The 22,492-nt window shown below is 32.1% G+C and overlaps 2 protein-coding genes across 2 annotated transcripts; both read left to right on the forward strand.

Annotated features, from left to right (window-relative positions):
• On the forward strand, positions 8,575–11,659 carry LOC18589116 (probable alpha,alpha-trehalose-phosphate synthase [UDP-forming] 11). Its single transcript, XM_018127187.1, has 3 exons — positions 8,575–10,538; positions 10,624–10,894; positions 11,075–11,659. Exons 1-3 carry the CDS (start codon positions 8,575–8,577, stop codon positions 11,354–11,356), a joined length of 2,517 nt encoding a protein of 838 aa, XP_017982676.1. The 3' UTR covers positions 11,357–11,659.
• Positions 14,756–22,310, forward strand: LOC18589117 (probable cyclic nucleotide-gated ion channel 17). The gene is made up of 7 exons (XM_018127188.1): positions 14,756–15,203; positions 15,996–16,572; positions 17,341–17,553; positions 17,696–17,997; positions 19,908–20,019; positions 20,474–20,710; positions 21,222–22,310. Exons 1-7 carry the CDS (start codon positions 15,175–15,177, stop codon positions 21,948–21,950), a joined length of 2,199 nt encoding a protein of 732 aa, XP_017982677.1. The 5' UTR covers positions 14,756–15,174; the 3' UTR covers positions 21,951–22,310.

A 22,492-nucleotide genomic window follows, 5' to 3' on the forward strand; every position in this document is an offset into this window, starting at 1 on the left:
TTTAATGCAAAGAATTTGATTCTGAGAATAATTCATTTTGTTATAAATGCATTTATTTTGCTTATGGTAGAAGCAAAATAATTCATTTGTTATTTATAAAACAAACCTACCATTCAACAATTATATAGATCTTTATAAACGCTTATGTATAAAAGAGCTGTTACAAAATAATAATCATAATAATAATAAAATCATTTACAAAATGTTAAAAAAATTGTGAATAAGTACTCAATCGAGGAAATAGAAAATAAAATATGCCAATGGATACTTCAACACTCGTCTCTACCTTCCCCTTTATATGATGGTATTTATAAGTAACATAAACTGTTTATGCTAAAGGGCAGATTCCAATGATTTTTGATAGAAAATTGAATATTCAAAATCTATAATTTCATTATTTTAATTACAGTTATGTGAATTTAAAATCAGATATTTGACCTGGGAAGTTGCAACTCTTTCTAACTTATCAAATAAATAAATATTAACTTTCATGATATAAGGGTTGGATTCCTTTCAATTTATATATATATATATATATATATATATATATATATATATATATATATATACTACTATTTATGGTGGTGTAGTGTAAAATTCCTAATTTACAACATACCAATTGAAAATGTATAGTATATAATAAAAAAGTAAACTCTTTCTTTGAAGAAAAAAGAGAAAGAAAATATAATCTAACTTTTTTTAAAATAGCGTTTGGTATGAGGGAAGTGGGAATACATTTCCCTGTAATATGTCTAATTAAATTATATTACAGTATTTGTTTAACAAAAAGTCACTGCAATGTAAGATTGCAATGCAATCACATTAAAGTCAATGGATGTAATGTGATTGCAACCTAAAACTAATGCAATCGATTGCATTGCACTCTATAATATTTTTAAAGATATTTTTACTTTTCAATTTTATTACTTTATTAAAAGAATTTTGCAATGTTAAAGTTTGTTTTCTTTAATATAAATTTCGAAAGATGTTTTTTTATTATTCTTAATAGTCATGGTGAGTTGGTAACTGTCAATAAAATATTATTTTTTAAAAAAATTAATTAAAAATATATAATATAAAAAATTATATTAAGAATTAAATGAAAATAAAATATATAAGATTATAATAAAAAATAACAATAAAATATATGATATTAAAAATATATTTAACATGTGATATTATATAAAAATTAACCAAATAAAATATAAATATATTAAACTTACATTTTAATAAATAGGAGTAATTTTAAAAATTAACATTATATTCCGAACAAAGTATTTATAAACGAAACCCTGTAATGTTATCTTCTTTGTATTTTAATCATTACTTTGCTTATAAACTAAACACTATAATTTTATTTTCCCTGCAATCATATTAATTGTAATTAAATTAACTATAATCACATTGTATTGTAAAACACCAAACATCACTTAAATGTAATAAATATAATAAAATTTAATTTAATTGACAGTTTAAATTTAAAAACAACTATTTGTTCAATTTATGTCATATAATGCTCAATCTTATTAATAAATATAATATTTTAGGAAATTTTTTCTTTAGTTTGTTTACATGAATACATCCCATTTATGATTAATTTTTAAAATTTGTTATGATATTATATGATAAGATATGATATTTGATATTTAGAAATAAAATTTAGCACCCAATACATATTTCGATTTAATAACTATAATAAAAAATAATTTAAATAAATTAAGTTTGATTTCATAATAATTTTATATAACTTAACATTTTTTGTTGTAAATAATAAAGATTTGAAATATATTTAGATTTTAAATATAGATTATAATCAAATATGTTACAATGCATAATTCTATAATTCAATAATTCTATAATTCTATAATTTATTAATATAAAAAAGTGGACTCCAAGCGTAATACAAGCCAAACACTCGCTAGTCCTGAGTTGGGTCCCTCACCTCACCGAATCAACATACACCCGACTTCTCAGACATTTAAAACAAGGTGCCGCCTAGTCGCTTACCTACAGATTTTCCTTTCTTTATTATTTTTATTTTAATTTTAAAAAATGTGGTTTTTACTTTTTATTTAGGCTGAAAATCCCAGCGAGCTGCTTTTGTAGATAAAGTGGGGTCCACATGCTTTTCAACCCACGTGGCTTGAAACCGAGGCCCCACTTATAAGCATCAGTTTCCTTTTTGCTAACTATTTTATCCACCGCACCTCTGAGCTATCCAATATCAATTTCTGCGTCCCAACCGAAACTTACAAATTTTAAATTAATGAAATTAAAATTAAAAAGAAAAAAAGAAAAGAAAGGAAGACCAAACCTTAACCTTAGACACATAAATTTCTGACAAAGACTTGGGCAGTTGAATCATCAGGTCGCCACGTTGACCATTAGGACCTCTCCACGTCATCTTTGATTGGTAATGTATAGTTGGTTCTGGTCGTATTCGATGCCGAGCCTCATTTCAATGTTTAGTTTTTACATTTTAAGATTAATCTCTTTTAATTCACATGTTAAGGTTTCTTTGGTATGATTTTATGAATTATTGTTGCTAAGTCATCAGGGGTGTTATTGATGGATATATGTCTTCATAAAGGGGAATTGTTTGCTTCATCTTTTCTTTAACCCTGCTTAAACCTTGGTCAAAATCCAATTGATATAGTACATCTTGTAATTTAAAAAAGTTAACATAATTTTTATCTTTTGCTAATAAGTAAGATTGTTATTCTTACTTAAAATTTTACGGCAAGTTAAATCTATAAATAACATAGCATAACTTAAATTTTAAATATCTAAATTCAACATATGTTGACCTTTGTTTAAATTAGCTTTGATAAAATTCATTAAAATTTCAAATTAAACTTGAAAGAAAATTCACTTGCTTCATTTGTTAATATACACTTGAATAAGATTTTTTTTTTACTTTATTAATACTTTTTTCTTATAATTGTTTTTTCAATTTATATTTTTTAACACGTTATCAGTACGATCCTCTAATCTCTCAATTTTTGCCTTCAAAAAAGATTTCAATGGTTGCTCTTTAACTTTTAGTTTTATCAAATCAAGCAAATGACTTGATATCTCTCTGGTGTTTTCGCTCCCTAAAAATAACCTTAATGTGAATTTACTATCATATAATATATATATATATATGTATATATTATATTTTGTCTCTTAATTTATTAAATCGGAATGTAAATTTGCTATTATATAGTATACATCATATTTCAACCCTTGATTTATTAAATTGGATTGAGCATACAAATATATATAATTATGTATGATCTCTTTATTCTGCTATTAGAATATGATTTGATCAATACATTATTTCTTTACTTTGAATTTCAAGTATAATTATACTCAATATATGTAAATCTATCATTAATACTATGAGATTTTGCACAATACATCTTGAATTGAACATATGAAATTAATGCCGTATGATATCTATTTTATAACAAGTGAAAACTATTATACTTTAGGTAATATGAAAATATGACTTGTTTTAGATTTAATGTCTTTTTATGGCTAAGCAAGAATAACGAATTACTAATGCAAAATCATATATCTCATCCATGGCCTGAAGTAAACGCGACATTATTTAATAATTATGGTCATGGATGTAATTGGTATAATAGTTGCAATTGTAGCAATTATATTAATCACTATTTTAATAATAATAATACATTTAATCATCAAAAATTGACAGATGCATCTACCCACCAGAAGTGAATAAATAGTGAAGAAATATAAGAAAAAGACAAAAGTAAACAGAATAAAAGGAATATAAAAAATATCTATTATCAATATAGCATGAAAAGCTATTAGTCACGTACTTATTGTACATCGAAATATCTTATTGAACTATATCAAACATCATTAAAAGCTAAAAAAAAATACATATCAAAAAAAATTTTGTTCAAGATAATTTTAACCATAGTCAAGTTGATATAACACATTTGGATATTGTTGATTTTCTTGTCCACCCTGAAGGAGAAACTGATCATCTGATTGGTGATGTAAATATCCAAAAAAAAAACTTAAATAATTTGTTGGTATGTTTTAGTATATAACTATTATGAAGATACTTTTATATGTTCTTATTATATTTAAATGATATATTCTTATTATGTGTTTTAATTCTATATTTAATATTCTCTTATGTTAAGTTGTAAGTTTCTTACTATATATTTTATCTTATTGAAGACAAATATTAATACTTATCTGGTAGTACAAGATTAATTGAAGGTTTCGGAAGAATTAATATTTTACTATCTAGACAAACAATGTTCATAATAGAGGATGCATTATTTTCAACTAAATCTCAAATAAATTTATTAAGTTTTTAAGATATTCGTCTAAATAGACATTATATTGAAATCATGAATGAAAGAGACACTTAATACCTCTATATTATATCTATTATCTCGAGTAAGGAATTTGTGTTGTGAAAATTACCCGTTTTGTTCTCTAGATTGTACTACACAAATATTAGAATGATTTAAACTCATACTATAATAAACTAAAAATTTACTAATAATTTTAATGTTTAACAGACCAATTGGACTATCCCTAATCAATAATGATACAAAAAAATTATTGAAAATTCATGTGACCATCTATTAAAAAACTAGAAGGTTTTTCAATTTAACGAATTCTCATGTATTACTTACTCTCAAGGTAACTTAATTATAAGACTATCACTAGTTAAAGTTGGGACCAAATCTCTTACATTTTTAAAACATATTCAAGGTGATATATATGAACTTATACATTCACTATGTGGACCATTTAGATATTTTATAATTTTAATTAATGCATCAACTAGATGGTCATATATGTGTCTATTATCTACTTTGGCATTTACAAGATTACTCACCTAAATCATTTGTTTACAAGAATATTTTCATGATTATGCAATCAAAACTATTTGTCTTGACAATGTTGGTGAATTTACATCGAAAACTTTTAATGAATATTGCATATTAGTTGGAATAACTGTTGAATAGCCTATTGCTCATGTTTATGCAAAAGACGGTTTAGCAGAATCATTAATTAAACACTTTCAACTAATTGTAAAGCCATTATTTATAAAAACTAAACTCTTCATTTTTGCTTGGAATGCATGTCATTATGCATGCAGCAACACTTCTACGCATCGAGCCAACGAGTTATCATAAATTCTCTCATACATAATTGGTTTATGGTTAAGAACAAAATATTTTTTATTTAAGAATTTTTATATGTGCAGTATATGTCTCAATTGCTCCACCTCAACACCCAATGATAGGTCTTCAAATGATGTTAGGAATATATGTTGGATACGAATCTTTATTTATAATTAAATAGATTTGGATATGAATTTTTCATAATTGTTATTTATATTGATGACTTCAATATTGTTGAAATCTCGAAGAGTTATCAAAAGCCGTGGATTACTTAAAAAAAGAATTTGAGATAGAAGACTTTGGAAAAACAAAGTTTTGTTTGGGTCTTCAAATTGAACATTTGATAAATAGAATTTTTATCAATCAATCAAATTATATTGCGAAAGTAGTAAAATGATTTTATACAAATAAAGCACATCCATTAAGTTTACCAATGATTATAAGATCACTAAATGTAAAAAAAAAAAACATTTATGACCTCGTGAGGATGATGAAGAACTTTTTAGTCTCAAAGTACCATATTTTAGTGCAATTAATGTACTAATATATCTTGTTAGTAATACATGACTTGATATATCGTTTACTGTAAATTTATTAGCAAAATATAATTTTTCTCCAACTCAAAAACATTAGAATGAAATTAAATATATACTTCAATATCTCTGATGAATAATGGACATGTGCTTATATTAGTCAAATGTATCAAAATCAAATGTAAATGGTTATGCAGGTATATGATATTTATCTTATCTATACAATGCTATGTCCCAAACAGGTTATTTTTTCATATGTGGAGGTATGACTATTTTCATAGTGTTTTGTAAAATAAACTATAGTTACTACTTCTTCTAACTATGCAGGAATTTTAACAATTCATGAAACAAGTCATGAATGTGTCTGGTTAAGATTTATAACTCAACATATTTGAGAAACGTATGACTTGTCAATCAAGAAAGAAATTCCAATAACATTGTATAAGAATAATATCGCTTGCATAACTCAATTAAAAGGAAGATACATTAAAGGCCATATGATAAAACATATTTCATGAAAGTTCTTTTTTACTCATGATTTTCAAGAAAAAGGTAATATTAATGTTCAACAAATTTGTTCAAGTGACAATCTAATAGATTTATTCACCAAAGTCATTCCTACTGCAACGTTTTAAAAGTTTGCACAAAAGATTGAAATGCGTCATTTTAAAGATTTTAAATAATGCAGTCATTAGGAAGAGTAAAATACATACTATACTCTTTTTCTTCATTAAAGTTTTTCCTATATGGTTTTTTTTGGTAAAGTTTTAACGAGGCAATATTTCAAACACATATTTTTGAAAAGAATTATGTAATCTATTTCTTTCACTTAGGAGTTTTTTCAATGAGATTTTTTTAATAAGATTTTCACAAGCCATAATTTAATACAATGGACATGTTATGAATATATATGTGAATGTCTATTATTTTATAATAAAAAAAAGTTCATATCAAGTTATACAGTGTAACAAGTCAAATACAAGAAGTGTAATTTGATTTAAATTTTTAAATTTGATTATGCATAAATTAGATTAAAATCAAGATTTAAAGAGTTATTGGCCACGTCGCTCTTTTCATTTGTAAATACATATTTGAATGAGATTTTTTTTTATTTTATTAATATTTTTTTCCTAATAGTTGTTGTTTCCGTTTGTATTTCATAATAATAAAAATATTTTTCCAGCAACAAGAGAAAAACTGAAAAAACAAATGAAAAAAAGCAGCTAGGGGAGGTTGAGTCATGAAGATGACGTGGCACAACTTTTGGCACTTGTATGCATGGAAATCATAAAAAGAAATAACAAAATGGCTAAGTTGGTGGGTGACGTGTCAACCTGTAGGAGGCTGGCAACGATTGTTCCACTGATACGCGAATCAGCCACGTAATCAGTCAAAGACACGTCCGTGACTTTGGCTTTGTTGAACCAGCCGAACACGCCATGTTTCCTCTGTAATAACTCCAGGTGGCATTTTCTAGAACCCCTTTAAAATTATTTCGGGAAATTGAAAAAAAATTGTGTTGGTGTTTTTCTGTCAAAATAAATATTTGAATAAAATAAAGAAATAAAAAGGAAAAGAAAAGTCTTTTGAAAGAGAGAGAGAGAGAGAGTCTGATGGATAGGCGTCGAGAGTTGAAAGAGAAAAATTCCTGACCGAGTAAATCTGTAGAGGATTTTCGACACGTTTTTTTATTTTCTTTGACGTGTGATTTTTTTACTGTTTTGAATCAATTGTGTCATTTAATTATTTCAATCAATTATCTTTTATTATTTTTTATAGAGATAAAATTGCAATCAATACAAAAATTTTCATTTCCAAACAATCAGCAACGTGATTTTTTAGTAATTAATGACAGAATAAAAGTGTTAAGACTTTTCTTATTTATAATGCATAATAATACCGTCGTAAAGGGTCATGTTAATCTTTAAGTCAAAAAGACTAATTATTTTCTTTTTTTAAAAAAAATAAATTCATGTTCTTTACATAAACTATCATTAGCACAATCTCTAACATAACAAAAATATGTTAGCAGCTAATGTCAATGATTAAACGTTCAATTACACAATTGGATAAGCCTAATCTCAATCACATTAAACATGCTCAAAAGATAACACAGTGCTAACTTAAATTCCTAACAGCTTTTTTTTTCCAAACTTATCCAATCTCTCATTTATTGTTTTTATTTTTGTAACTCTAAAATTAAAATTAACATTAAACGGCAAGGATAACAGTAGTAAAATACAAGTAACCAGTGGATCAGACAGAACAGAAGGAGTCGGTTACAGTTCGAACAGAATCCCATGCTCCGAACCTCATTTGATATTGGTGTGGACTCATCCAATCAGAACCGTCCAGTACACTGCCTTTACGTACTCACATATATTATTTCTCCTCTTTCTCGCGGTCTTTCGTTCTTATCCTCTGCCTGCTTCTTTCCTTCTTAAGAGCTATTTCTCCCTTCTTTTCTTCCTCTATGGAATGTGTATCAATATCTTTGATCTCGATCACTGCTAGATTCATTTTTCTTTGCAGTGCTCTTCTATAGTTTCCCCTAACATAACCCTAAGCAGAAGCCTCCCGAAAAAAAAAAGAATTAGAAATATATATATATATATATATATGTATATATATATATATATATGTAGANAGAAGACCTACCCGAAAAAAAAACGAAAATTAAGAAATATATATATATATATATATATGTATATATATATATATATATGTAGAAAAACAACACAAGAAAAAGAAATTAAAGTTTTCTTCTTCTTCATTGATTTTTTGAATACCCTTTTGTTTCTTCTTTGATTCTTTTTATGCTCGATATATTTACGTTCATATACAAAGTCTTGTTTTTCTTGCTTGATCCTTTTTGAAACATGGTTTCGAGTTATTGTTTAGACCAATTAAACTTGTTGTCTACCGATGATTTCGGAATAATGAAACGGATCCCTCGAGTCATGAAGGTTCCAGGAGTCATCTCTGAATTCGAAGAAGATCAACAAACCAAGTCTCTGAAAAGGGTTATCATCGTTTCCAACCAGTTGCCTTTACGAGCGTCCAGGGACTTGTTCTCCAATGAATGGCGCTTCGAATTTGACGAGAACGATCTCCTTGCTCTGCTGAAAGACGCTGTCCCTCCTGACACAGAGGTGAGATACGTTGGAACTTTAAAAGCAGATATAGATGTGGCTGATCAGGACGAGGTGGCTCACGTTTTGCGCGAAAAGTTTAGTTGTGAAACGATATTTTTGCCTGTGGATATGCAGAACAAGTTTTATCATGGTTTTTGTAAACACTATCTCTGGCCTTTGTTTCATTACATGATGCCCAGGACTGGGAGCGATGGGGTGCGTTTCGATCGTTCACAGTGGCAGGCTTACGTGTCTGCTAATAAAATATTTGCGGATAAAGTTTTGGAAGTGACTGATAGAGATGATGAAGATGAAGATCATGTTTGGGTGCATGATTATCATCTTATGGCTTTACCTACTTTTTTAAGGAGAAGGTCTCATAGGGTGAAACTTGGTTTTTTTTTACATAGTCCTTTTCCTTCATCTGATATCTATAAAGCTTTACCTGTTAGAGATGACATTCTTAGAGCTTTGTTGAATTGTGATTTGATTGGATTCCATACTTTTGATTATGCAAGGCATTTCTTGTCTTCTTGTAGAAGGATTTTGGGTTTACATTCCGAGTCTAACAGGGGTTACATTGCACTAGAATATTATGGTAGGACTGTGACTATTAAGATTTTGCCTGCTGGGATTCATATGGGGCAGCTTGAATCTGTTATGTCTGAGGACAGCACGGTTAAGAAGGCAAAGGAATTGAAGGAGAAATATGAGGGTAAAATCATGATGGTGGGTGTGGATGATTTGGATTTGTTTAAGGGTATTACTCAGAAATTTTCAGCCATGGGGGAGCTTTTGGAAACCAATCAGGAATTGAGGGGGAAAGTGGTTTTAGTTCAGATTACAAACCCAGCAAGGAGTTCAGGCCAGGATGTGCAAGAAGTTCTGGATGAGGCCAATCGTATAGCAAAGGAGGTTAATAATAAATACGGCCAACCGGGGTATGAGCCAATTGTTTTCATCAAGGGACCAGTCACTACCCAAGAGAAGTTTGCATATTATGCAATTGCTGAATGTTGTGTGGTGACTCCTGTGAGAGATGGGATGAATTTGGTGCCTTACAAGTATACAGCTTGTAAACAGGGCTGCCCTGTTTTAGATAAGGCATTGGGAGTTGATGAAAATTCACCTCCCAAGAACAGTGTTATCCTTGTCTCTGAATTCATTGGCTGCTCACCGTCTCTTAGTGGGGCAATTCGTGTTAATCCATGGAACACTAGTGAAATGGCTAGTGCCATGTACTCAGCCATTGATTTGCCAGAGACAGAGAAACAAATGCGCCATGAGAAACATTACAAGTATATTAGCTCTCACGATGTCGCTTATTGGGCTCGGAGTTTCATTCAGGACCTTGAAAGAGCTTGTAAAGATCATTATTACAAGAGGTATTGGAGAATTGGACTTGGTTTAGCATTCAGGCTTGTTGCGTTGGAGCCTAACTTCAGGAAGCTGTTAGGGGATACCCTCAACTCTGCCTACAAGAGAACAAATAGCCGGTTGATCCTTTTGGACTACGATGGCACTATGATGCCCCCGACTTCTGTGAACAAGGGGCCTAGTCATGAAGTTATTTCAGTCTTGAATCGCTTATGCGACGACCCCAAAAACATTGTTTTCATTGTGAGTGGCAGAGATCGGGATACCCTGAGCAAGTGGTTTTCTTCATGTGAGAAATTGGGTATTGCAGCTGAGCATGGATACTTTACAAGGTAATGTTTTAAAGTTGTGTTCATCTAATACTTAGATATGTGTCATATCTGTTCCTTATGAAATATATTTTCCTCCTCTTGGTAGATGGACTAGGGATTCTCCATGGGAAACCAACCGCTCAATGGATTTGAGTTGGAAAGAGGTTGTTGAACCTATAATGCAACTTTACATGGAGGCAACTGATGGCTCGTCCATAGAGAATAAAGAAACTGCACTCGTCTGGCACCATCAAGATGCTGACCCTGATTTTGGTTTATTCCAAGCTAAAGAGCTCCATGATCACTTGGAGAATGTCCTAGCCAATGAGCCTGTTGTTGTTAAAAGGGGGCAACAAATAGTCGAGGTGAAGCCTCAGGTACAAAGCGTTTCCAGAAGCTTATACTGTGGTTAAAAGAGCATGTTCAAAAATTTTCAAGATTTTGTTCAATAATTGAGAATTAGAATTATGAACTTGGAAAAGTCTTCAAAAATGTATTACTTCATTGGCTTGTTGTTTCTAGTGAACTATATTGAAGGGTTTTCTTGTGAACTGCAGGGACTGAGCAAAGGCATTGTTGTGGAAAATCTTATCTCAACCATGAGAGGTAGGGGCAAATCACCAGATTTTCTGCTGTGCATAGGAGATGATCGTTCAGATGAAGATATGTTTGAGAGCATTGCGAGGTCATCCGCCAACCCAACCTTGCCGACCATAGCAGAGATATTTGCTTGCACTGTTGGTCAAAAACCAAGTATGGCAAAATACTATGTTGATGATATTGTTGAAGTCATTGGATTGCTTCGAGGGATTGCAGAAGCATCGGTACAGCCAAATTGACTGTAGAAAAAACCTACAAAAAAAGAAAGAAAAGGAACAATGTTTACATCAGGATTTATTTTCAGTGGGTAGAATTTTCATTAGGCCTAATGATATAGGAAGCCTTGTACAGGGGATACTTTTAACAGATTCCATTACTTGGACCTGCTACACCGCTGGTTCATGTTCTTTTATAATACTATCAAGCAAACTTCTTAACCTGTCTAAGAATTTGCATTCTTTGTACATTTCCCATTATCCCCTTTTTTATCACCGTCAATTGTATCAGAATGAAGAGCATTCCATCTCTCTTTCCATTGTACATGTTGGTTAGCTTCAAATATGTTCAAACTTGTCCAAGTATCTTGAATTTGCAGTCCAGCCTCCTAATTACAGACAATGTGACTGGGAATAGTCCATTGGAACAGGTTTCAACATTTTGGACTTCCTTAAATTAATTGATTCATATTAAGAATATTGTGTGTGAATTTAAGAGGGTGTTCAAGTCTCATTTAGAAAAGATTAATCCTAGAGTTTGGAGAAATGAACTGCCATTTATTTTTTTTATTTATAAAAGTATTGTATAAAACCCAGGTTCCAAAATTTTGACTTAAAGATTCAAACTAATTAGGTCGGCAACCATGGTTTTATTTCAAGCAGCCTAACCTAATGTTGCTAAGTCAATCTTAAAGGCAGAGTAGGAATGATCTTTAATTTGATCCTCATATACCGGTCATACTAGGTTTCTATCCTTCAACAGGGATTGCATAAAATATTGAGCCTTCATATACCTATATATACATATGGCATAATAATCTCCTCAGTGATGCATATCCTAACTCTGACATTAGCTAGAAAGCTAAACAAAGAACATGTGTCATTAAGCATTGCAAAGAAGAATGGAGTTTATGCCTGAGAATCATCTGTGGGATAATATTTATCTTAGCAGGTTCACGATATTCTTTCAAACCTTTCTTGGTGGGACTTCCCAACTGATCCTTTGGCATCATCTTTAGCATATTGTAAACAACCTTAGCCAAATACTGGGGAAACGATATTTTATGATGATTTTTTGAGAAATAAATTTAATAAACTACTGATACCCGTCAATAGACAAAGATAGAATAAGGATCAAACTTAAATATTCTCCCTTTTATGGGACAATACATATATATATATATAGAACAAGAGATATACATTGGAGGTGAATGAATAATGTTGTAGCATATGCCATTTGCCTTATTGCTGAGTCCAGTCCAGACGTTCTGATTTGTTGAACTTTCAATCTTGTTGCAATGAGAATGCAAAGACTTAAGTTCAAGGAATGGATACCCTTTCCCTGCACAGGCAAACGCAGCAGATTACAACCCTGCAACATGAAAATGAGATAGTAAACCTGGAGAGTTAAGCGTGTTTTTCTTTTGCAGGAATAAGTAGTGTAGTTGGGGTTGGAGAAATTCTAAACACAGAAACATAGGCTGTTAAGAGTGAAGCATGTTGTTATTCAGCTGTGGCAACCTCAAGTGCAATTGCATGGTTAAAGATGGAATTAGATAGAAACCTTAAAATGGAGGTATGAGGTACATGTTGTGAAGTAAAGATTCAGATATATATACGCTGCCAAATTCTTCCCGAGTTTGTAAAGGATCTATGGGGTAATTCATCAAAGTGAACTGTGGAGATTGGATCATATTTTCTGGAACCAGTAGGTGGAATCAAATGGATCAGTCTTTCCTTGGAGGCTGGCTGGTATTGGTCTTAAAAAGAAGAGAAAAGTAAAGCATTGAAGAGGAAAGAAAAAGATGATTGAGGTTTCATGGTCTGCTTCAACTTTTATCAAAAGCATTAAAGAGAAAACAAAGATTGCAGTGAAGTGTTGATGATGCTAATCGATAAAGTTGATCATTACTGATTCACTAATATCATTTCTAAACAATTATTTTCCACTGAGTTGTAGGGTTTTGCATTTGTTTATTAACAATGCGATCAACAATTTGGGCCCAAAGCTAACTCAACCTACTAAACCCAAGTTCAAAGAAGCTGTATCTGCCCTTCAGCCCAACCTTCCCCTCTTTAACTTTATCATTTTCAATTTCTTCATATGCTTACTTTATAAAAGCAAATAATTTTGTTAGTAATACGACGATACTTTTTAAGTATCAAATCAACATTTGTATTTTAGCATTTCCACTTAATCTTTTTATGTAGAGTTCAAACAAGAATAAACGTGTGTAATAAGATCAATTCAATCTTATATACTGAAAACATAGTTGAATAGGCATGGCCCTAATTTTGCCTATTCAAAGTCCCATCATAAAATTGGCTGACGTGGATTTATTTTATGCATTTCTGTCATGTTTGATTACTTTTCAACACTTTTGTCATTTTATGTTGAAGTAACTATTTTTAAAATACATTTGGCATGGTTAGGTGCTTCAATCAAATCAATTTAATGTTTACTCAGAATTTGTAGTACATAAGTTTAGGGCAACCGATAATATTATTTTTCCTTTATTGCAAAACAAATTTTGCAATGCAACGTAGATAGTGCAACCTCTAGGAATATGCTTGCAACCAGTTCCTCATTGTGTATGAAACAACTGTTGATTGTTCATTTTAAGGATTAATTTAAATTTTATTAAGAAGTTAACAATTCAAATTTAATTTTTAAACGTTACGTATTTGTGCTATTGAGTTAAACACTTATTTATTTTATGATTTGCTATCTTAATTAAGAACATAGAATACTTCAAAAAAAATTTTAAATTATTTTTAAAAAAATTTAATAAAATTTTTTATTGTATTCAATTAAATTTATATATTTTTATTTTAAATCAAATAATTTTTTATAATTGATAGTTGATTAATTATCAAGTTAAAGCGCTACTTGTTATTTTTTTATGTTATGCAGCAGTGACGTAGAAAGTGAAAATACGTCACCGTATTATCATGTCAGTATGCTATTTGATATAAAATGACAAGTAAAATTTTAATTAATATTAATTAATCAATGACTTGATTCAATGTTATAAAAAAATATAAAATTATTTTAAATTTTTTAAATCTTGTACCAATTAAAAATAGCACTTACTATGATCAATAAGTATTAATTAAATTTTAACTTTTATGAAATGCTCATTCATTTTGGGATTCAACAAGGACAAAACAAAAACTAAACAAGACCATTTACAAATTTTCTTTTTGGTACAAAGAAGACCAATTTTATTCTAAGATCAGACATAAATTTCGCAACCAAGGCAGAAAATTCAATTGAACTTTATAAAATGCATGCGAATTATGAATATTTTCGTTTAAAAAGTCGTTCAACATTCTTATTTCAACCACAAGCAAAGAAAAATTTGCAAAAGATTAGGTAGAAAAACCAAAGTTTTCTCTTTCATGTGATAATGAAAACATTATTAAGAAGAAAAACAGTCTCAAAATGGGTTAATTCCTGACTTTACTTTCGCTTTTGGCTATTTTCCAGTCAACTTGGATTGACTTACGTTCTTCCTCCTGTCCGGTCCAAAATCTGGCAGTAAAATATTAAACAAGTTAGCGAAGATGTTACAGAAACTAACTAAAAGCAAGAACTCGTGACTTTGCCAATTTGTCATCCCATGAAAGACACGAATAAGATTTACAAATCTATTTGTTTTCTCGGCGACCCATAACGTCGCTTTTCCTTGCAGTTTCAACAAGCTCAGATTCAAGGAAAGAAAGTTGATGTATTAAAGCTCATCTTTTGTCATTTGGGTCATGTTTGTTTAGGGTTTTGTTTTGTGGGTTTTGAAGATCAGATTTAAAGTTGCTGCTTTTTCTTCTGCTTCTTATTGGCAATGGAATTGAAGAAGGAAAAGCTTGTCAGGTAAATAGTTTGCTATTTTTTTTCCCCTTAGTAGCTTTGTTTCTGATTTAGCATTTCTTTGCTGGTTAGTTTTGCTTTTGTAAACATATGCTGTTTGGAGCTGGGAAAGTTATGGGAAGTTTTAGACTTTTAGTAGGGACTAAAGAAAGCTGGAATTCTGGTAATAATTAATTAGGAGCTTTGTATAACTAATATGGATGAATTGGGTCATGTTTCTATTTCTTGGGGGGACTGGAGAAGAGTTAATCAGGAGGGTTCTTGCATAATGTTTTCTTGCTGTTTTTAGTGGAGTAGTGATGGAACCTTTTACATTTCTTATTATCTGTTTGCCGGAAAAAGTGAACTTTTATTCAACTGGAATTAATCTCTGTAATTTTCAATTTTCTTGGTAGTGGAACGCATTGAAATGTAAAGTCTTTTTTTTTTTTCAAAAAAAAGTGAAGGTGATTCCTCTCTTTGAATGGACTTGCTGATTAAAGTTGAAATGCCCCTTATCTATGATGAAGGATACTAGATGATGTTGCTATATTGTGGGAGTCAAATGTAGAAGGAAAGGGTTAATTCAATTACCGAACAGAGAAAAGTTTTCATAAATTTGAATTTTAGGTTTGAAAATGAATAGTGAGTAAATTGAACAAATCCTAGTCCTAAAATCATGAAAATTTTTTTTTTTTTGGATAATCATTAAAATGTTCTTTTGTATGCAAACTCATTTCTACTTTCAGTAAAAAGTTTTATGGAAATACTTGATATGAACAATTGGAGTTCTTTGGTAAACTTGTTTATTTCTAGGTTTTATTCTGATGGGAAACGGCAGAAAGAAACTCCATGGGGAAAGAATGACCCGTCACTCCTTGAAAAGTCATCTTCTGGGTACAAGATTTCATTTTCTTCAGTGCTGAAACCGGAGAATGGGATAGTGGGAGGAAGAAATAGACTTCCTGAAATAGGAAAAATTGGAAGGACGAAGGCTTTTCCACAGGCCAATGCACCATGGTACAAGAGAATTCTTGATCCTGGCAGTGAGATTGTGTTACAATGGAACTGGGTTTTCATTATTTCCTGCTTGGTGGCACTTTTCATTGACCCATTGTATTTTTATTTGCCTGCTGTTGGAGGGCCTGCAACCAATTCGTGTGTAAAGACAGATACAAGCTTGAGAATTGTTGTTACATGTTTTCGGACTATTGCTGATATTTTCTACTTGTTGCACATAATTATAAAGTTCAGAACAGGTTATGTTGCACCAAACTCTACAACTCGAGTGTTTGGAAGGGGTGAACTTGTAATGGACCCTAAGAAGATTGCACAGAGGTATCTTAGATCTGACTTCTTTGTAGATCTCATTGCAACACTGCCTCTTCCTCAGGTATTTGTTCTAAAACACCATATTTCTTCTGAAATCCTATGGTAAACATTAGTTGCCTACTTTACTTTGCATTGTTCTGTCACTTGAACTCAATTGTAGAACAGAGTAAATAAATTGTAAATAACTTATATTTCCACAGTGGACTCGATGGACATTGGCTTGTACTTGAATTGTGGTTCTTTGTTTCCCTAATCAACCAAAACAGGAATTATGTGAGCCTTATAACATGTTTTGGAACTATTACAATTTAGAAGGTTATGTCACATCATCCTTTGTTGACCAAAAGGATCTTGGTTTCCTTAATAAATATATACGAGGCATGAAATGCCTTTTTGTACATAACTCAATTCTCTTTGTTCTTATTTGGATTTTAAGTACATTTTACATTTCTAGTGAAGATTAGGGGTCTAATTAATCCCTTTGCCATTCAAGGATATTTTGAAGTGGAGTGCTTTAGCCTTTGATTCAAGTGTCATGGTTAATTCCATATAGCCCTCTATCTTCTTAAAATTGAAGCACAATTATATTTATGGTCTTCTTGTATAGTTTTCTTGTGTCTTTTTCGTTTTTCATAAATATTGCTGTTATTCTGGGGCAGACTCCACCTAATGTACCGCACTAGAAGTTCTTGAAAGTACATTGGGGAGACTTCATCTTTAATCGTCGGGAAAAATTATTAATGAAATAAATGTGTGATTTCCTCTTTGGTGCACTAGGTACTAAATATGAGAAAGATGAAAGCACAGTTCATTGAATTATTTTTTGCAGATAGTTATCTGGTTTATCATTCCGGCAACAAGAAGTGCTCGAACTGACCATAACAACAATGCCCTTGCACTAATTGTTCTGCTTCAGTACATTCCCAGATTATATTTGATTTTTCCATTAAGTTCTCAAATTATTAAAGCAACTGGAGTGGTTACGAAGACTGCCTGGGCGGGTGCTGCCTACAATCTTCTCCTATACATGTTAGCTAGCCATGTATGTTATCTACTTGCTTTATTATTAGCCTTTTTTTCTGATCTCGGGTTTGTGTGTTTGTTGTGCTCTCTTTGTCAGTGACTTCAATTTTTTTCTCACCCCCTCTGTCAGTTTTCACACAAAAATATGCCTCCTCATGCAGGTCGTAGGGGCAGCATGGTATCTGCTCTCTGTTGACAGGTATACGTCATGCTGGAAGAAAATTTGCAAAACAGAATTTGCTCCTGTCAGATGCAGTCTATACTATTTAGATTGTGACACTTTTGGCAGTGACGATCGCAAGATGTGGGCGGATGTTACAGATGTGTTCAAGAGCTGTGATCCAAGAAGTGACATAAATTTCCAATATGGCATATTTGAAAGTGCAGTAAAAAAAAATGTTGTCTCTTCGGGCTTTCTCGAGAAGTATTTCTATTGCTTATGGTGGGGCTTACAGCAACTTAGGTGTGATTTTATTAAATTTTATAGATAAAAATTTTCTTCTATTCCAATTCTTATTACTTTTGACTTTATTCACAGAATACACTGATACAATTTTTTATTTGGATAATCTCCTGGTGGCTGATGAGTGCAACTAAACTGTTCGATTAGTAAATTTTGTTGTTACACTTACCAAAAATAGTTTAGGTGCCAATGCAGTACCGGTATGGGATTTCACTAACCACATTGCATTAGATACTCTGTCAATATAGTGAGAGTGTAGTTCAGACATACTGTACATGCAATCAAATGACATTTATATAATAATTATGCACTTGCTGCATGGTGGTTGCATTAATATGGAATTTCAACTATGTAGAATTGCAAGTTTATTTCTTTGTTAGCATCAAAATTTTTGTGGGTTTTCACTGTTTTTGCCTTTACAAGATGGAGAGATATTAGGACATAAGTGAAGATTCATACGAAAATGATAAATCCTTCCTTTGTGAAACTATCTCATGAGATACATATGAGTTGTTAATCTAATAATTTTTCCCCTTAACAACTCAAAGAAAGGCCTCTATCATTAATGAGGTGCCATCAGAGGTCTTCCTTGTCCTCCAAATGGCCTAAAGCCAAGCAGTAAGTATCTTTAACTTAATTCATCTTTTCCATATAATATAGTTGAAAAACAATTGATGCTAGTAAGTGCACTGTTTTGAAATTACAATATCTTGCTTGTGAACTATGTCACAAGGCCATAGGGAAAATGTTGTGGTTCATCTGTTGAATTTGGGCTTGGAAATTCCTTGCTAAGCATAAGTTCTTGGCTCCTGCATTCTTCCCTGAGTAAACTTATCTCTCTCTCTCTTTAATTTATGACCTTGCCATCAATGCAAAGAATCAGAGGCATATGTATTGGAATTTACATTTGGTATATGGTTGAAGATATGCAATAATTTGCAATTGCAGCTGAAGTGATGGAAGGTTATGGAGATAAGTTCCCATGATAATATTGTTTCCCTCCTTCCACACTATTTACCTTTTCCCCTTTGTTCCCTTTCTAGTTTTGGTAACAATACTTTTGAACAGTTCCATAAAACTGTTCGAGAAAAGAACCAAAAGCCAATGAGAACAGCCATTTACTAAGCCTTTGTGAAGGGACACAGAAATGCGGTGACCATGTGGAGGCGCGAGAAGGAAACACTTCTGTTCTACTAAGATTTGGAAGCTACTTGATTTCAAAAACATTTGCAGCACATCAAAAAATTGTGCCAACTCGAGTGATGCACTCAATATCTTGCCTGTGATGTTGTATTGCACAACTGTTATCATCTTAACTGGTCATATTCTATTGTAGGTTTCAGTATGAGGCAGAAAGTGTACCTTATTACTACAATGTGAATATATTGAATGGTTCAGTTGTGTTCAATGAGATAAATATTCCTGGAAGATTTGATGGAAAAGATGTAAACCTTCACCATAATTGTGATTAATATACGAAATTCTTTCTTTTAGATATGTATCTGAAATGAATAAAATCGGATGCCTACTGGTCAATTTTATGTTTCTCTCTTCCAGTTTGGAATGGACAGCATTCAAAATAGAGAGGTTATATCTTTATGTGCCCCTAGGAAGTAGTAGATGGGCATGCAGTGGGATCAACATTGTTGTTTGCTGTTTCAAATTTAAACAAATGATGACCAGCAATCATCATTTCATATTATTTAATGGTTTTATAATACCTATTCCATGAAATGCTAATTAGAGTATTGTAGATCATTTGCACTTTTCTTCCATATCATTTACAGAAAAATTGCTTTGCACACTGAATTAGTTTATCTAATATGAAAATTAAAGAAAGCAGATGTCATTTAATGAGTTCTTGTCATTACAAATGTTGATACATGCCTTTTGTTTTCATATCATCTCAGTTCCTATGGCCAGAATTTGTCAACAACAACATTCATTGGGGAGACACTATTTGCTATACTTATTGCTATCTTGGGCCTTGTTCTATTTGCCCACTTGATTGGCAACATGCAGGTATCAGAAAGTTTGTATCCTTGACATTTTCCTTGTAACATTAAATTCATTCTGTTTGTATTAACTCAAATAAAGTTGTGATATATGTTGTCAATCATCTCACAGTTATGTGTTGATGATGGAATTTTTTGTTTGAATTTGTTCAGTAGAATGCATCTAATTAATTTGTATCTGTCAAAACTTTGTCTTGACTACATAGTACTGTCTTTCTTGAGCTGTCCACTCGTGGCAGTTGTGATCTCCTTTTTCTTTCTTCCCCCTACAGGGAAGTTGTGAAATAGGAAGTAAGATGCATTCTTATCTAGTTTCTAGTAGCTGGCAAAATACTGCATTATGCTTCAATTTTCAAATTAATTTTAAACTGATTATTTGTCCTCCTCAGTTAAAACAATTATTCCTGTCATGTTACTTTTCTTACACATTCTGATAGTTTACTTTTGTTTATGTGATACAGACATACCTGCAATCCCTCACAGTGAGACTTGAGGAATGGAGACTTAAGCGAAGGGACACTGAGGAGTGGATGAGGCATCGCCAACTCCCTGAAGATTTAAAACATCGTGTTCGACGTTTTGTTCAGTATAAATGGCTTGCAACACGGGGAGTTAATGAAGAAGCCATCTTGCGTGGCTTACCTGCTGATCTTAGTCATGATATCCAACGTCACTTATGCTTGGACCTTGTTCGACGTGTATGCAGTGCTTTCCCAAATCAATATCTTTCTGAGTTTCAAATCATGGTTAACTTGCTTATGTTTTAGGTGTTCCTACTAAGTCTTGATGGGAGATTGTCCACATTGAGTTTGAAGAGTCATGTAATTATTTACTTAGAAACCAGCCTCTTCTGTTTTGAGCATGACTTTTCTTCTTGCAGGGCATTCATATTGCGAAGATCTAGGTTAACTACCTTGTGAGCTGTGCATAGTCCTCACTTAGATCCTGCCTCTTAGGTGGAATAAAAATGCATACATTTACCACATTTTGCAAGAATCTTCCTTCTAATGGTGTCTATGTGTTCCATTCTGAATTTTCCATCAAACAACATCAATATGTTGCCTCAACAATGTTGCTGCACCCAATTAGATTAGATCTGACTCCAAAATGTTAACGTGTTTAAACCTAAGGAAGGGTTTGCAATCTTCCATATGGTATTTCTTTATTAAATCTGATAATTAGTTTCATTAAAGTTACTCTCATTTGCAGGTCCCCTTTTTCGCCCAAATGGATGATCAGCTGCTTGATGCAATATGTGAGCGTCTTGTATCGTCCTTGAGCACTGAAGGTACCTATCTAGTTCGTGAGGGTGACCCTGTGACAGAGATGCTCTTCATTATTAGAGGTAGATTAGAGAGTTCAACAACTAATGGTGGTCGAACTGGTTTCTTCAACTCAATTGTGCTGAGACCTGGAGATTTTTGTGGAGAGGAACTACTGGCATGGGCTTTGCTACCAAAATCCACCATGAACTTGCCCTCTTCTACTAGAACAGTCAGAGCTTTAGTTGAGGTTGAAGCTTTTGCACTACGTGCTGAAGATCTTAAATTTGTGGCTAACCAATTTAAACGGCTCCATAGCAAGAAACTACAGCACACCTTCCGGTTTTACTCCCACCATTGGAGGACATGGGCAGCTTGCTTCATACAGGCTGCTTGGCGTCGGTACAAAAGGAGGATGATGGAAAACAATCTGACTATGACAGAATCATTTACTTTGGATGAGAAAGGGGATGATGAGACTGGGCAGGAGGAAGAGAAAATATTCCCTGCTGGCTCCAATTCTTCTCAGACGAAACTTAACCTTGGAGTCACCATATTGGCATCAAGGTTTGCAGCAAATACTAGGAGGGGAGCTCAAAAGATAAAGGATGTTGATTTGCCAAAATTACAAAAACCCGAAGAACCTGACTTTTCTACTGAGCCTGATGATGACTGATTGTTTGCATTGTGATAGGAGTATATGTTGCTTGAGCTTCTCTACTTGGGGTCAGACATATTTCGGTATAATAGCAGATTCAGAATCTTGTTGATGGGATCGGGAATCCCGGATCTTGAACAGATGTGGATGGAAACCTTTCTGACGTGCAGGAGAAGGTTGTGTTGTGCACTACCTGTATACTATTTGCTATCTATTAGTGGGGTTTCATCAAATGCTAGCTGAGTCTAACCCATGAGCCTTGGAAAATACTGAGATATTAGCAAATTGATTTGATGTAAAAGGTTGGCGATCATTCTGATTCTCTTATAATATTTACTCATAAAGTGCATTTGGCAAGAAGATTGGCCTAAGGTCGAATCCAGCTTCCTTGAATTTAATTTTAAAGTGGAAAAACGGTTCTGAGTTGCGGATTAGTAACATATGCTGATGAAGTAGGCTTTTGGCCATATAGTAACTAGAAATTTAATGCCACAACTGAGCATTTGTTTAAGCGATAAACCACAAAAACCATCAGGAAACTTTAATGGATGGAATAGACT

This window comes from Theobroma cacao, chromosome 9 (assembly GCF_000208745.1).
Source record: "Theobroma cacao cultivar B97-61/B2 chromosome 9, Criollo_cocoa_genome_V2, whole genome shotgun sequence".
Classification (NCBI taxonomy): Eukaryota; Viridiplantae; Streptophyta; class Magnoliopsida; order Malvales; family Malvaceae; genus Theobroma; species Theobroma cacao.